This window comes from Sinocyclocheilus grahami, unplaced genomic scaffold (assembly GCF_001515645.1).
Source record: "Sinocyclocheilus grahami isolate Dianchi unplaced genomic scaffold, SAMN03320097.WGS_v1.1 scaffold306.1, whole genome shotgun sequence".
Lineage (NCBI taxonomy): Eukaryota > Metazoa > Chordata > Actinopteri > Cypriniformes > Cyprinidae > Sinocyclocheilus > Sinocyclocheilus grahami.
Genome location: NW_015505485.1, coordinates 1,545,739 through 1,558,979, shown reverse-complemented (window position 1 = coordinate 1,558,979; position 13,241 = coordinate 1,545,739). Strand labels below are relative to the sequence as shown.

The following is a 13,241-nucleotide window of genomic DNA, read 5'->3' as shown; positions in this document are numbered from 1 at the left end:
TGCGCAGCGAGAGCTCGCAGTGATGACAATCAGCTGCTCGAAAGCTGACCGTGCATGCTTCACTCCTAAACAAACGACACACAAATCGTGTGTATCCCCTGCCGCCAGATATCGTGGGTAGGGAGAAACACAGTGTTTGTAATGCCGTTCGCTCGCCATAGACTTTCTCATTGTTTTATATTGTGCGGACAGACAACAGTAAATAGACAGACACGTACACAGAGCGCTACTGAAGAGCAGAAGCTGGGTGGCGCCCGGCCGGATGCGCTTTTATGCTTTCTGGTGCTTACGTCACCCTGCTCGTGATGTCTCGCTGCTCCATTGGACAGATTTGACACGTGCTTCAGAACGTGGTCACGCAAGGGCGTTCCCAAAGCGAATCTCGATGCAGCTCGAGTTCCTGAAGGGGAACTACAAGAACAGACACAGGGACAGATGTGATATCATCAGGACTCCATGTGCCAGATTCTGCTAGACAAACAGGGCACCTGTTAAACCTCCGATACATCATAACTGAAGACTGCAAAGCAAGAACAAACACTCCCTGTCTAGAGGCATTCATGCCTGTTTTATGATCAACAGCCAAAGAGTCTGCAGGCGGCATGAATGAGTGAGGAATATTCATGCAAATGTCAGGCCACCTGCCAAACATATTGCATCATTTGGGTCAATGCCAATAAATGTGTTTTTCAAGGGCAAATGCATGGTTTAAACTGACAGAGCAAACTGCTAAACCTTCTGGTGTTGTGAAACTAATAATGTATATTAGCCATGGGTATCAAACAACTGAATCCATTTTTTTAAAAACTGAGCAGCAACAGTAAGCTGTGTGCATTATGGGATTTAAAGGTCCCCTGATAAATGCCTGCTAATGGATGAGCCAGTCTGAAGTGATATATACCAAAATTAACCTCAGCTGACTTCCTACTGCATGAGGATATTAAGTAATATAAATGTTTACAATACAATACGCATATTAAGTCATGACAAAAAAATTATATAATTGTCTATGAAACAATGACACAAGGATAAGTCATGGCATGCACAAGTCTTTAAAATTATGATAAGTGCAGGGCTCACAAAATTGCTAGCCCGACGTCCCGGGGCTATATGGTTACCAGAATGTATCACCTCCGTACTTCATCATTTGCACGTGTTTCTAAGTCTTGCCAATTTAAACATTCAAGCATTTTAAACCATTCAAGCACAAGAAGAGGCAAAAGAGAACTCAATTCGGTACTCGCGGGCTGTAAATTGTGTGCATCGGCTCAAAGCGCGCACAGAGAGAGCGGCGTTCCAGACAGCGCGCAAAAACAAAATTTATTCCTCTTTCACGTATCCTTGCACCTGATTGGACACATACACACAAAAGGATCTCAAAATAACTAATATTTCGTGCATTCGGTCTTAAAGGGGCAGCAGCCTATAAATACCTGCTGCAGTCTGTCAGCTTTAAAGATCTATAATTTATACAGTGATCATTATGCAGTGTTATTTTACACTTAATTACAAAATTTCTCTTAGGGCTGCATGATTAATAGAAATTAAATCGCAAAGGCGATAAATCGCGATTAGGCAGAAGCTGCGATTGTCATGCGCATCTTTCAGTGAAGCACGGTTCTGTGATCAGTAGTAATTCTCCATCCGAAGGCCAGAGGGCGCTCTCGGGCTGAAACTCCAAATACGCCTAGCAGAAGAAACCCAGGAAATGCCTATAGTTGTTGCTGAATAAACAGAAGATTTAACTGCTTTCATTAATTCAACGTGACTAATAAACACACGACTACGACAATATATGGTTTATCTGAGATCGTCTTGTTATAATTTTTATTATAATAAAGTATATAATAATGCAATACAAATCGACATAGCCTTTATCACTGCTTGGAATACTATGAAATATGTTGCGTGCCTTATTCTGTGTAAGAAGCCACATCATCTCACAGAAGGATTTATTTCAAATACTCGACTGACGTTATGAAGTGAGTTTGGAGTAAAAACATGTTATTAAACGTGGTATTTTCACGTGCTTTCAGATGGAACAGCATGTACTACACAGAGACATAGTTCACTGACAAGCTACGCAAAATCGCGTTCATAATCACAGACGATTTAATCACGCGATTATGAAATCGAAGAAATCCTTCTGCGATTATGAAAGCTGTTTGCGTAGCTTGTCAGTGAACTAGTAAACGCTGCTCCATCTGAAAGCACGTGCTGGAGATTTACTACTAATCACAGAACCGGCTTTACTGGCAAGATGCGCATGACAATCGCATTCGATTAATCGTGCAGCCCTAATTTCTCTACCTGAAAACTAATGTTAGACCTCATTTTATTTGTAACTTTGTTTTATTTTATTGATCTATGCTTGTAATTTGTTCATTTGTTCTTAATTTACTGACTACTGCTACTAGGGGTGTAACACTGCATGCTAGCCAGTTGAAATTCAATAAAAATATGTGACGATTCAAGTCGGTTGAGATGTTAAATGAATCGCGATACATTTGGTTGTGGGGGTTTATATGAATGTATATGGGGAACTGACTCTCTTCAGAAAAGTTTAGTTGGTATTTTCTTTTCATCTTGCCTCTGTTTAATGCATATTAAAGGGGTCATATGATGCAATTTAAATTTTTTCTTTCTCTTTGGAGTGTTACAAGCTCTTGGTGCATAAAGAAGATCTGTAAAGTTGCAAAGACTAAAGTCTCAAATCCAAAGAGATATTCTTTATAAAAGTTAAGAGTCAGCCACACTTACCTAAAAAGGCTCGTTCTAACACGCCCCCACATATCTACCTCACTATGTGGGAAGATTTGCATAACGCCGCCCAAATGTTCACGCAAAGAAAGAAGGCGTAACTTTTAGTCTCGCTGTAGTTTTGTTGACGCTGCAGCCATGTCGTGAAGACGCTGTGTGCTTCGTTGTGAAAGCGAAACTACATTGTTTGGTCTTCCAAAAGAGGACGATATCCGCTTCATCATGCCTAGAGCTGATCTGTGCTGGTCGCTGAGGAAATACATCAACTTTCACCGTGGACGAAGCGGAATCCAGCCCGGGGTCTGTCACATGTGGTTGCCGGTCATTCGTCGGATCTGTCGGGCGTGCCGTTCTCGACCCCGCCGCCTCAGTTCACTCTAGCCCGGCCTCAACTCACACTAAGCAGGGGCTCCCGCTCACGCTAGCCCGGCCTCAGCTCACTCTAGTCCGGCCTCAGCTCACTCTATCCCCGCCTAAGCCGGGGCTTCCCCTCACGCTAGGCCGCTGTGTCTTTCGTTGCGAAAGCGAAACTACTTTGTTTGGCCTTCCAAAAGAGGACACGACTACAAATCAGTGGTTAAGTTGTATTTACAACACTGTTCCAGAACAGTTTAACCTAAATATCCAGATGTGTGCAGCACATTTTATGGAGGACTGTTTACTGATCCTGGGAGAGTAACGTTAGACTAAAATGCCGGCAGTTCTGACTCACGTAAGTACGTTTTCATTTAAAGGATTTGCCACTGATGATTCAAACGTGAGTTTTGGGCAGTGTAGAGTAGCACTTGTTGTTTGTCATTTCTCTGATCACAAATGCAGACAGAGTTTTATGTTTACGCGGCGCGATGCAATGCAACGCAATGCGTAAAAAGACAGTATAAGTCATTATAATCAGTAATTATGTTCCCACTGGATGCAACAAATGCCTCGTTTGTAATGGGTTTGAATGTTTTTGTCTCGTCGCTCCGGCCGGGACACGGCATCAACAGTATGTGAGGGGCGTAACATTTCCGTCTCACGCTTGAGGTATTCGGCCAATCACAACGCACTGGATAGCTGGCCAATCACAGCACACCTCGCTTTTTCAGACCAATGAGCTTTGTAAAAATCGACGCGTTTCAGAAAGGCGGGGCATAGAGGAGAAACAATAATGTACAGTATGTGGAAAATAATGTGGTTTTTATACTTTAAACCGCATTAACACATTTCAATACACCAAATACACCAAATAAATGTTCTTTTTAGCAACATCATATGACCCCTTTAAAGTAGTGCTTTGTTTACAGCGGTAACCAAGGAAACGCAGTATCTCTGCTGTTCGAAAAAGCGCCACCTGCTGTCAGAGAGTGGATTTGCTCTCTCATTCAGCCGTCTGCTGTTTCTGTTTCGTGCAGATACGTTTTATGTCAAATTATTTCACGAACCTAAAATCAGACCATTCTGTTTTTGCTTCAGATGTCGAAATTATACAGTCTAATTACAATCTAAATAACATATATGCAGCATCTTTGTTTGGATCGTGATTAGTGGTTGACTAATTTTCAAAGAGCACAGGCAAAGCCTTAGTTTGTTTATATGAAGAGATTTCTTTTATGTTGTTTTAATTTATTTTAAATTTTAAAATTTCAATTTAGTTTTGTTATTTGACATATTTCAATTTAACAAAGAAATGTGCAGAATTTTGTCTGAGAAATGATAAATGAACACCTTTTCATTTATAATATCTTAAATCTCCCTGTTAAAAAAAATATGTGAGAAAATCTTATTGTGAAATCAGTAACGTGAATCATAGGCTATCGCATCGTGAGTTGAGTGAATCTTTGCATCCTTATAAGCTACTACTGTAGTTTTTGCTGTGGTATCAATAAGTAGCCTAAAGTGTTCTTTAAATAATAAGGGTCATTTAAATTGAACATTTAAAATTTAAATTTATTTAAAATTTTTTGCTCATCTGAAAAATAATCCGATCTGTGACTCAGAAATCTGTAATATGATCCGAGCCGTGAGTTTTGTGATCCGTTGCACCCCTACTCTCTTGACCTGTTATTTGAAGAAAAAAATACAACCACAGAAGTTTTTGATCATGCTGATTTGTCCGCAGTGAAGTTCACCCGATGTCCTTTTTATTCGGGCTAGTTAAATTAATTTTGGGATATCAAAATCTGAAGAATGCCTGCCCGAAAGGCTACCAGGGATTTAGAAATTTTGCGAGCCCTGTAGTGTATATAAAATATTAAGTCAATGACAGTAAGACCACAACTATATAGTCATGCAGCCTAAGTCACTTTGATTTAATAAAAATATCAATAGTCAGTACCTTTAAAACAAAAACAACAGGGATAAGCGAATATATTTAAAATGATAAGACATGGTATTAAGTAAATCAAACGTCTGTAGGCTAATAAATAATTAAAAATATTAAGTCATAACCTCAAAAATGTAAATACGCTTAAAATGATATTTATTCAAGAATAACAACGTGTACTTCCTATTTTAATAGGCTACCTTTTAAAATAGGTCAGACTGTGTCCCTAATTTAACCTTTAACAATTCCACATTTGATAGAATTGTTATTTAGCTATTTTATTTTTAAATATTGACTAAGGTAAGATAATAAATGAAAACTCACAAACAATAGCCTACAATAAGGGTCTGCCACCGTTACTATTACGTTTTTTGTTTTTTTTTAAATAACTGCCTTATTATGCTGTAATGATAATGATCTTTTGTTTGGGCTCCATCCTCACTACAGTAGTATACACCAAGAGCGACACCAATTAGCCTACATCTACTGTCCCTTTAAATCCAACAAAGCCAGAATATTCGAGAGGACAAGAGAAGCATAATGCGTAAACACATGTATCCCCCACTTACCATTATCAGCGACCAAGTCATAGACATTTTCCCAGGCATTGTCCCCGTGGAATCAGTCTTGTTTAAATATGCCCAGGTCCACATCTGTTACTTCATAGGTGGAGCATCAGCATCTCCGCATCAACAGGACACCCACATTGTTGTGAGGTATTGTCCCTTTGCTGGCTTATTCCCTCAGTGTACAAATTTCGTCCACTGACGCCTTTTTATAGTCTGTGCCCCGGAGTGCACGGGTTTCAAGTAGTACGGGATAAGCGCTTCGTTTTGGAAGAAGAACGCTATAATTCCCATAGCGATGATGGATGGATCTGTGGACTGAAGTCTGGCTGCTGTTTGTCCAGGTTACGGATTCCCTGTGCCGCAAAGACGGGCTGCGGATGATGGGCGGGTACTAGCGACACACGTCACGACCGAGATCCGCCACTGGCTGCTTGTCTGCGCCGCACGCCGTATCACAGGCCTGATCCGAGACCGTTTCCGGGAGGATACTGGGGGTGTCGTGGTGCAAGCGTAGTCTACCCTACAGGGTGTTAGACTAACAGATAGTATGACTAAAGGTGTTACACAGGTGTAGCCTACCGTACGCCCACACGAAGGTAATTATTATCATTGTGGCAAATCATTACAGTAAATTGGACAATGTGACTTAAACTTAACCTTATAACTTATATAAAGTTAATTATAAAAGGTCTGTATAAAATGTATAAATGCAAAAACATATATAAGGTAACATGCTGAATAAAAAATCCATATTTTGTATAAAATTGTAGGCTATAAATTACATTTTATGCAGTGCTATACCTAACAATTTAAACTGTTGCAACTCGCTATATATACATAATTTGTGTATATCTAGTAAAAATCGAAGAAATTTCAAGTCATAATAATTAGTAATCTTGTCATTTTATTATAATATGAGTATATGTACAAATAATATATACACACACACACACACACACATAAAATGTCTATAAAATTATAAAAATGTATTTATTAAAACAAAAAAATACAGGTATAAAAATACATGTAATAAGAACTATATATAAGGTTTTAAAATATAAAAATATTACATACGCTGAATAAAAAATACATTTATATTTACATTCAATCGTATAATTTATGGTGTGAAATAATTACATTTTACAGGGCAAAAATAATACAAATATTTTTACACATGACTTTTATTGTCACCTCAGAGTGGTGGTCATATATGAGTGATCTCACCCTTGTAGTTAACTTTTGCTTGGTTAAACTGATGGTGTTTCAACTCACTATTATAGTTATACACACAAATATACACAACTTAAAAATATAGAATTATTACTATCATTATTATATATACATATATACATGTATGTTCACACATGTATATATGTATATATACATACAGTACGTGCATGTATGCCTATGCCTACACTGTCCAGTCTCATTTGCATTATTGTTTGAAAGAAATTACCTCATCCAAACAGTCATTCTCTGGCCTCAGACGTATGCAAACAGCATAAGGCTCTTTTGTGTCACTGGCACAAGGAAAGGAGATCATTTCCAGTGTATCTCAGACAGGCAGAGCTCAGAGCACACTGGCAGATGAAGAGCACACCATCTGGCATACACTCTTAAAAATGAAGGTGCTTCAAAAGATTCTTCAAGCGATGCCATAGAAGAACCATTTTTAGTTCCACAAAGAACCATTCAGTCAAAGGTTCTTTAAAGAACCATCTCTTTATTGCCTTTTTATAATCTCAAGAACCTTTTTTCGCCACAAAGAACCTTTTGTGAAACAGAAAGGTTCTTCAGATGTTAAAAGTTCTTTATGGAACCATTTAGACAAAAAGGTTCTTCTATGGCATCGTGAAGCACCTTTATTTTTATAAAGGCCTACACGTGCATCTGAGAGCTAAAAGGATGAATCGGGGAAATGCTTTCACGTGCCATACAGTTTCTGCCCCGGGAGCTCACTCTAAGTGGGTTAGTGAGTTGGACGATGGGCTAAGAGAAAAGCCTTGGTCTGACTAACATTAGTGCATGCTTGCTGAAATATACCACAGTTTGTGCCGCTGTGCAATCACACACCACCTAGTGCTTTAAACATATAATATTTCACCAGCACTGTGGACTGAAAGCTTTTAAATGTTACAAAATTTTTATTACGTGTGCTACAGGATATTAAGGGATGAATCTGTAGTTCTAGAGTTCAGATCATGAATATGTCTGAAGCTGCACAGCCAAATTATATTTTATAATTATATGTCGGTTATTAATATTTAGAACGGAAATACTCAAACACAGTTTCTGCCCCGGGAGCTCACTCTAAGTGGGTTAGTGAGTTGGACGATGGGCTAAGAGAAAAGCCTTGGTCTGACTAACATTAGTGCATGCTTGCTGAAATATACCAGTTTGTGCCGCTGTGCAATCACACACCACCTAGTGCTTTAAACATATAATATTTCACCAGCACTGTGGACTGAAAGCTTTTAAATGTTACAAAATTTTTATTACGTGTGCTACAGGATATTAAGGGATGAATCTGTAGTTCTAGAGTTCAGATCATGAATATGTCTGAAGCTGCACAGCCAAATTATATTTTATAATTATATGTCAGTTATTAATATTTAGAACGGAAATACTCAAAATGGCTTAAAATTATGTTTAAATCATTATTGTGATATACTTTATATTATATTATATATTTGATTTGATATCAAGCTCAAATTAAGAAATTTAAAGTAATATGGAGAACAGAAAGTAAGATAAAGAAAATACATGGTTAAAGTAAAAGAAAATACAGTGTCATTCCACCCTGTCTTAGTTTTGTAGGTTGTACATATTCTGCCCTCTGTTGGCTAAGAAAAGCATTTTTTTTAAAAAGCAATTATTATGTCAATCAAGGACATAATAATGAGAATTTTACAATGTCTTGAACCTATTTAATGATTTGATTTTGAAAAGCATTTATACAACAAATAATGACATTTAATTGAGAGAGGCATAAGATCAGTACTAAATAAGTTTTCTCAACTAAGAAACTAAGGCAATTTAAAGTGAATGTTTCAATGGCATAAAAGGAAGCAGCTTCTGTGGTTGTGCAAGTCTAAACAATTGCTTGGAGTTCCCAGAAAGGGAAAGACAAAAAACAATAGAATATATTGAAAGAATTGCCACTTATACTTCACAGGTCTTTATAAAGAGGGTCAAAATAACAAAATAACAGAAACATCAAGCAATATTAAGGACCTATTAAGGAGTAAGACCACCCTTTGCCCTTGAACAGTCTTGGAATGCTGCAAGTTCTGAACTGTGTTTATGAGGGAATAAATTAAGCACATATAAATCAAAGATCTCTGCTTCAGAGCTACCCATAAAGTGTCAGTGATGTTTACAGCATGTCTAGGGATTAGGGAGGACATGGAAAGCATGACTTCATTCTCAATCTCCATTCCTAGGAAAACATTGGACCTTATGATCCCATTAGATGGATGTAAAGATGTAAATTGTGGGTTGATGTGTGTGCGTGTATATATAAATAAATATATACAGTGGGTACGGAAAGTATTCAGACCCCCTTACATTTTTCACTCTTTGTTATATTGCAGCCATTTGCTAAAATCATTTAAGTTATTTTTTTTTTCCTCATTAATGTACACACAGCACCCCATATTGACAGAAAAACACAGAATTGTTGACATTTTTGCAGATTTATTAAAAAAGAAAGACTGAAATATCACATGGTCCTAAGTATTCAGACCCTTTGCTCAGTATTTAGTAGAAGCACCCTTTTATATCGAAATATCGCAATATGCATATCGCTACGGCTTGCAATATTTGGGGCCATGAACAAAAGACAAAGAGAAAATCACTCACTGCTCTTACCTAAATAACTTTTGTAGCTTAATTAAATAAGAATCAGTGCATATTGAATTCATAAATACTAAGCAGTGTTGCATTTTTCCTTTTTATTATTCAGTTCCTAAACTCGTGTTAAAATGACATTTTTATGTAATGCTAGAGTAAAACACTACCGTTCACTTTCAGAAGTTGTTGTAGGGGTGCTTTCTTCTCACAAAAAGTGAAACATGTATGCTAGTTATATTAGAATCAAAATCAGAATGAGCTTTATTCACCACTTAAGTGTGCGCAAACACAAGGAATTTGTTGTGGTTTTACAGGAGCTCTTGATACATACATACATACGAATAACCATATATGTATATGACACAAGATAGTTACAGAAGTTCACAGAACTGACTCAGCAACAGCTGAGTAAAACTGTTTCATCTGAGCATGTGGCACTTTAAGCATTATCGTATCGCATATATTGTACGCATATATTATTTAATGAGTTATCGCATATCACATTTTTTTATATATATATATTCTTTATATATATATATATATATATATATATATAGGTCGATCAATATATGGTACAGTTCACAGCAAATTTATATTTTCTGAATTGCCATGTAAAAGAATATGACATTTTAAACAGGATGGAAATGACAGACGGCCAAAATAGCCTCTAAAAGCCCAGCACAAAATGAGTTTTTGTATCATCTTTTTTTGGTTAGCTGTTTACTCATACATATCCTACCCTAACATTATAATATAATATAATATAACTGACCATTTTACTTTATTATTTTTCATGATTTTCCATTATTACTGCATGGGTTTTTACTATAACAACAATAAATTTAGTGCTAACAGTGCTATATTACCATGGTTCCTTCATTATATTATATTATATTATATTATATTATATTATATTATTTCAAACAAATGTCCGTTTTTATGGTTTATATCATAAACAGAATACAAAAATGCTTAGGTTGCATATTATTCCACTATCTTGTAGCATAAAAAGGGTCTCATGTTACCTTTAGATGATGCTAAGCCTTCTTCCCGTGTAAGCGTTAGTGTAAAGCAACCAGTTTTTCTCAGTAAACGTAATTCTTTGTGGTTGTTCTGTAATCATGAACATAGGCTGAGAAGATATTATATCAAACCTGCCATAAAAACGTAGGGAAGTACATGGTTATGGAAATTGGCTTTGATTGGGGCAATTTCAGTTTACAGTTAACAGCTTAATAATCAAATTGAATGCAAATAATTCAGCAACAGAGAGACATTCAGCTGAGAGTAGACGAGATTTCACAGCTACTTCACCGCCTACATAGTCTGTTGACAAAAATATCATAAGAAAGTGACTGCAGAATGACTGGTATTCCCCACCCCCAATGCAAATGCAACATATTGCTTTATCATATTTAAGAAAAAAATAAACAAAAATACGCCTTTTTCATTACTAATACACTTTAAATAATTTTTTTATATACAATAAAAAACAAGAGTATATTTCCATTTGATTTAAATTGTTTGCTCTAAATAATAAACAGAGTATTGCATATTCATAAAATAAAATAAACAAATATATATGAATTCTATTTTTATATAGGTAAATCACTGCAAGATTTGCGTGTATATGAACATTTGTGCTTTAATAACCAATTTAAACCAAAATGTAATACCTCAGCTTCTTGCATTCCAGCGAGGGAATCTGACTTCTCGCGGGATCCTCCCGATGAAATATCGCGGAGGTAAATCTAAGAAAGGTGGAGACTTCGGGATAACTTCCTGCACAGTACTCTCAAGAATCATACCTCATACTTAAACGACAGGCCGACATCAAAACCAAGTCGAATGGATTAGTAGCGCAAATAAACTCGTTAACAAGCACTTCACCCTCACGATTCCACGCATAAGTAGGATTTACCGCTAGCATCCAGCCTGCTAGCTAACATCAGCTACCAGGACGGCAGATTGTACACATCAGATCAAGACGGTTTCGTATCGGAGGACAGTATGGGTGAGTTAAACTCGCTTCTTATGGATCAGTTACAGTGTCACTTCGCGTTTCAGTTTCCAATGAAACAGCGCGAGCGAGTCACCTAAGCGTCATTTTAAAAACAAGAAACTGCATCCAAGTTGAATAAACAAAAAAAAATGTGTGAGCAGATGAATATTTGTCTAGGCGCCAGTGTCGTAAACTGGCTTGACTTGTCCAAACCAGTAAATTCCAGGCGTTTTGCGTCAAGAGCAATGACTCCCTGTTGTGCTACTAGTGTATTATGTTTACCTTTTTGGATGTAAGTGGCTTTGACGTCGTTTGATTGTTTTTGAAGCAGTTTGTACTAGTTGCTGTGGCTCAATTCCAAGGAAGCCCCCTTAAAGGGTTAGTTCACCCAAAAATGAAAATTGTGGCATTAATTACTCACCCTCATGTCGTTGTAAACCCGTAAGACCTTCGTTCATCTTCGGAACACACATTAAGATATTTTTAGTGAAATCTGAGAGCTGTCTGACCCTGCATAGACAGCAACGCAACTGAAATGTTCCCAAGTCCATAAACGTAGCAAGGAGATCTGTAGAATAATCCATGTGACATCAGTGGTTCATCAGCAATTATACGAAGCTACGAGAATACTTTTTGTGCGCAAAAGAAAAAAAACCCCACTTTATTCAACCATTCCTCTCCTCCGCATCACCCTGGTGCCATTTTGGAGAATATCCGCTGGATGTCTGTGTCAGCTGCATCCCGCCGATATGTTGTTTCCGTTCAGATCAATTCACAACAACGTAGGAAACAGATCCGGTGTGACGTAGCTGACACAGAACTGCATACGTCCAGCGGATATTCTCCAAAATGGCACCAGGGTGATGCGGAGGAGACAAATTGTTGAATAAAGTATTTTTTTTCTTTCTTTTGCACACAAAAAGTATTCTCGTAGCTTCGTATAATTGCGGATGAACCACTGATGTCACATGGATTATTTTACAGATCTCCTTGCTACGTTTCTGGACTTGGGAACATTTCAGTTGCATTGCTGTCTATGCAGGGTCAGACAGCTCTCAGATTCCATCAAAAATATATTTATTTGTGTTCCAAAGATGAACGAAGGTCTTACGGGTTTGAAACTACATGAGGGTGAGTAATTAATGACAGAATTTTCATTTCTGGGTGAACTAACCCTTTAAAGGTGTACTCCGTTATTTTCGCTGATGTGTACAATTTTATATTTAAAGAAATAAAATGCACTTTTGACAGATCTCATTACAATGATATGCACTCAAATACGATGGAGAGTCCAAACCATGTCAGTTTTCTAGAAAAAGCAGTTTTATTTAAAGGGGTCCTATTATGCTTTTTTACTTTTTTAATTTTAGTCAGTGTGTAGTGTGTATGTTTGGGCATAAAAAAGATCTAGAAAGTTACAAATCTCAAAGTCCACTCCAAAGGGAGATATTTAGTTTTTAAAAAATTTTCAAGAACTACAGCAAACGGCTCGTTTGGACTACAGCGTTTGGTTTCCGGGCTTTATGATATCACAAAGCGGCCCATTAGAATTTCATTACAAAGAATTCCCAACTACAGAAATTCGAATGGTTGGGGGGTGGGGAGGGGCGAGGTTGTGGTTAGAATGCTTGGTTGAGTGAGCGCATGAGACGAGACGACGAAGAAGAGCTGTTGCAGAGTTCGTGCATCAGAGAAAACTAAGAAGAAGAGCTGCTGTGCTGTAGCCTCAAATTTTTGGCATGTCTAGAACAGC

The 13,241-nt window shown here is 37.3% G+C and overlaps 2 protein-coding genes across 2 annotated transcripts in view; one reads left to right on the top strand and one right to left on the bottom strand.

The window, feature by feature from the left end:
• The window catches only part of LOC107601460 (tumor necrosis factor receptor superfamily member 21-like), a 27,826-nt gene extending 21,697 nt beyond the window's left edge, over nucleotides 1-6,129 (bottom strand). The window contains exon 1 of the mRNA XM_016293644.1: nucleotides 5,635-6,129. Coding sequence (XP_016149130.1) covers nucleotides 5,635-5,718 — 84 coding nt within the window. The 5' untranslated portion in view covers nucleotides 5,719-6,129. The remainder of the gene's footprint in view (nucleotides 1-5,634) is intronic.
• Nucleotides 6,130-11,209: 5,080 nt separating this feature from the next.
• LOC107601459 (CD2-associated protein-like) overlaps nucleotides 11,210-13,241 on the top strand; it is a 60,738-nt gene continuing 58,706 nt past the window's right edge. Inside the window, exon 1 of the mRNA XM_016293643.1 lies at nucleotides 11,210-11,500. The gene's annotated coding sequence lies outside the window, so the exon portion shown is untranslated. The remainder of the gene's footprint in view (nucleotides 11,501-13,241) is intronic.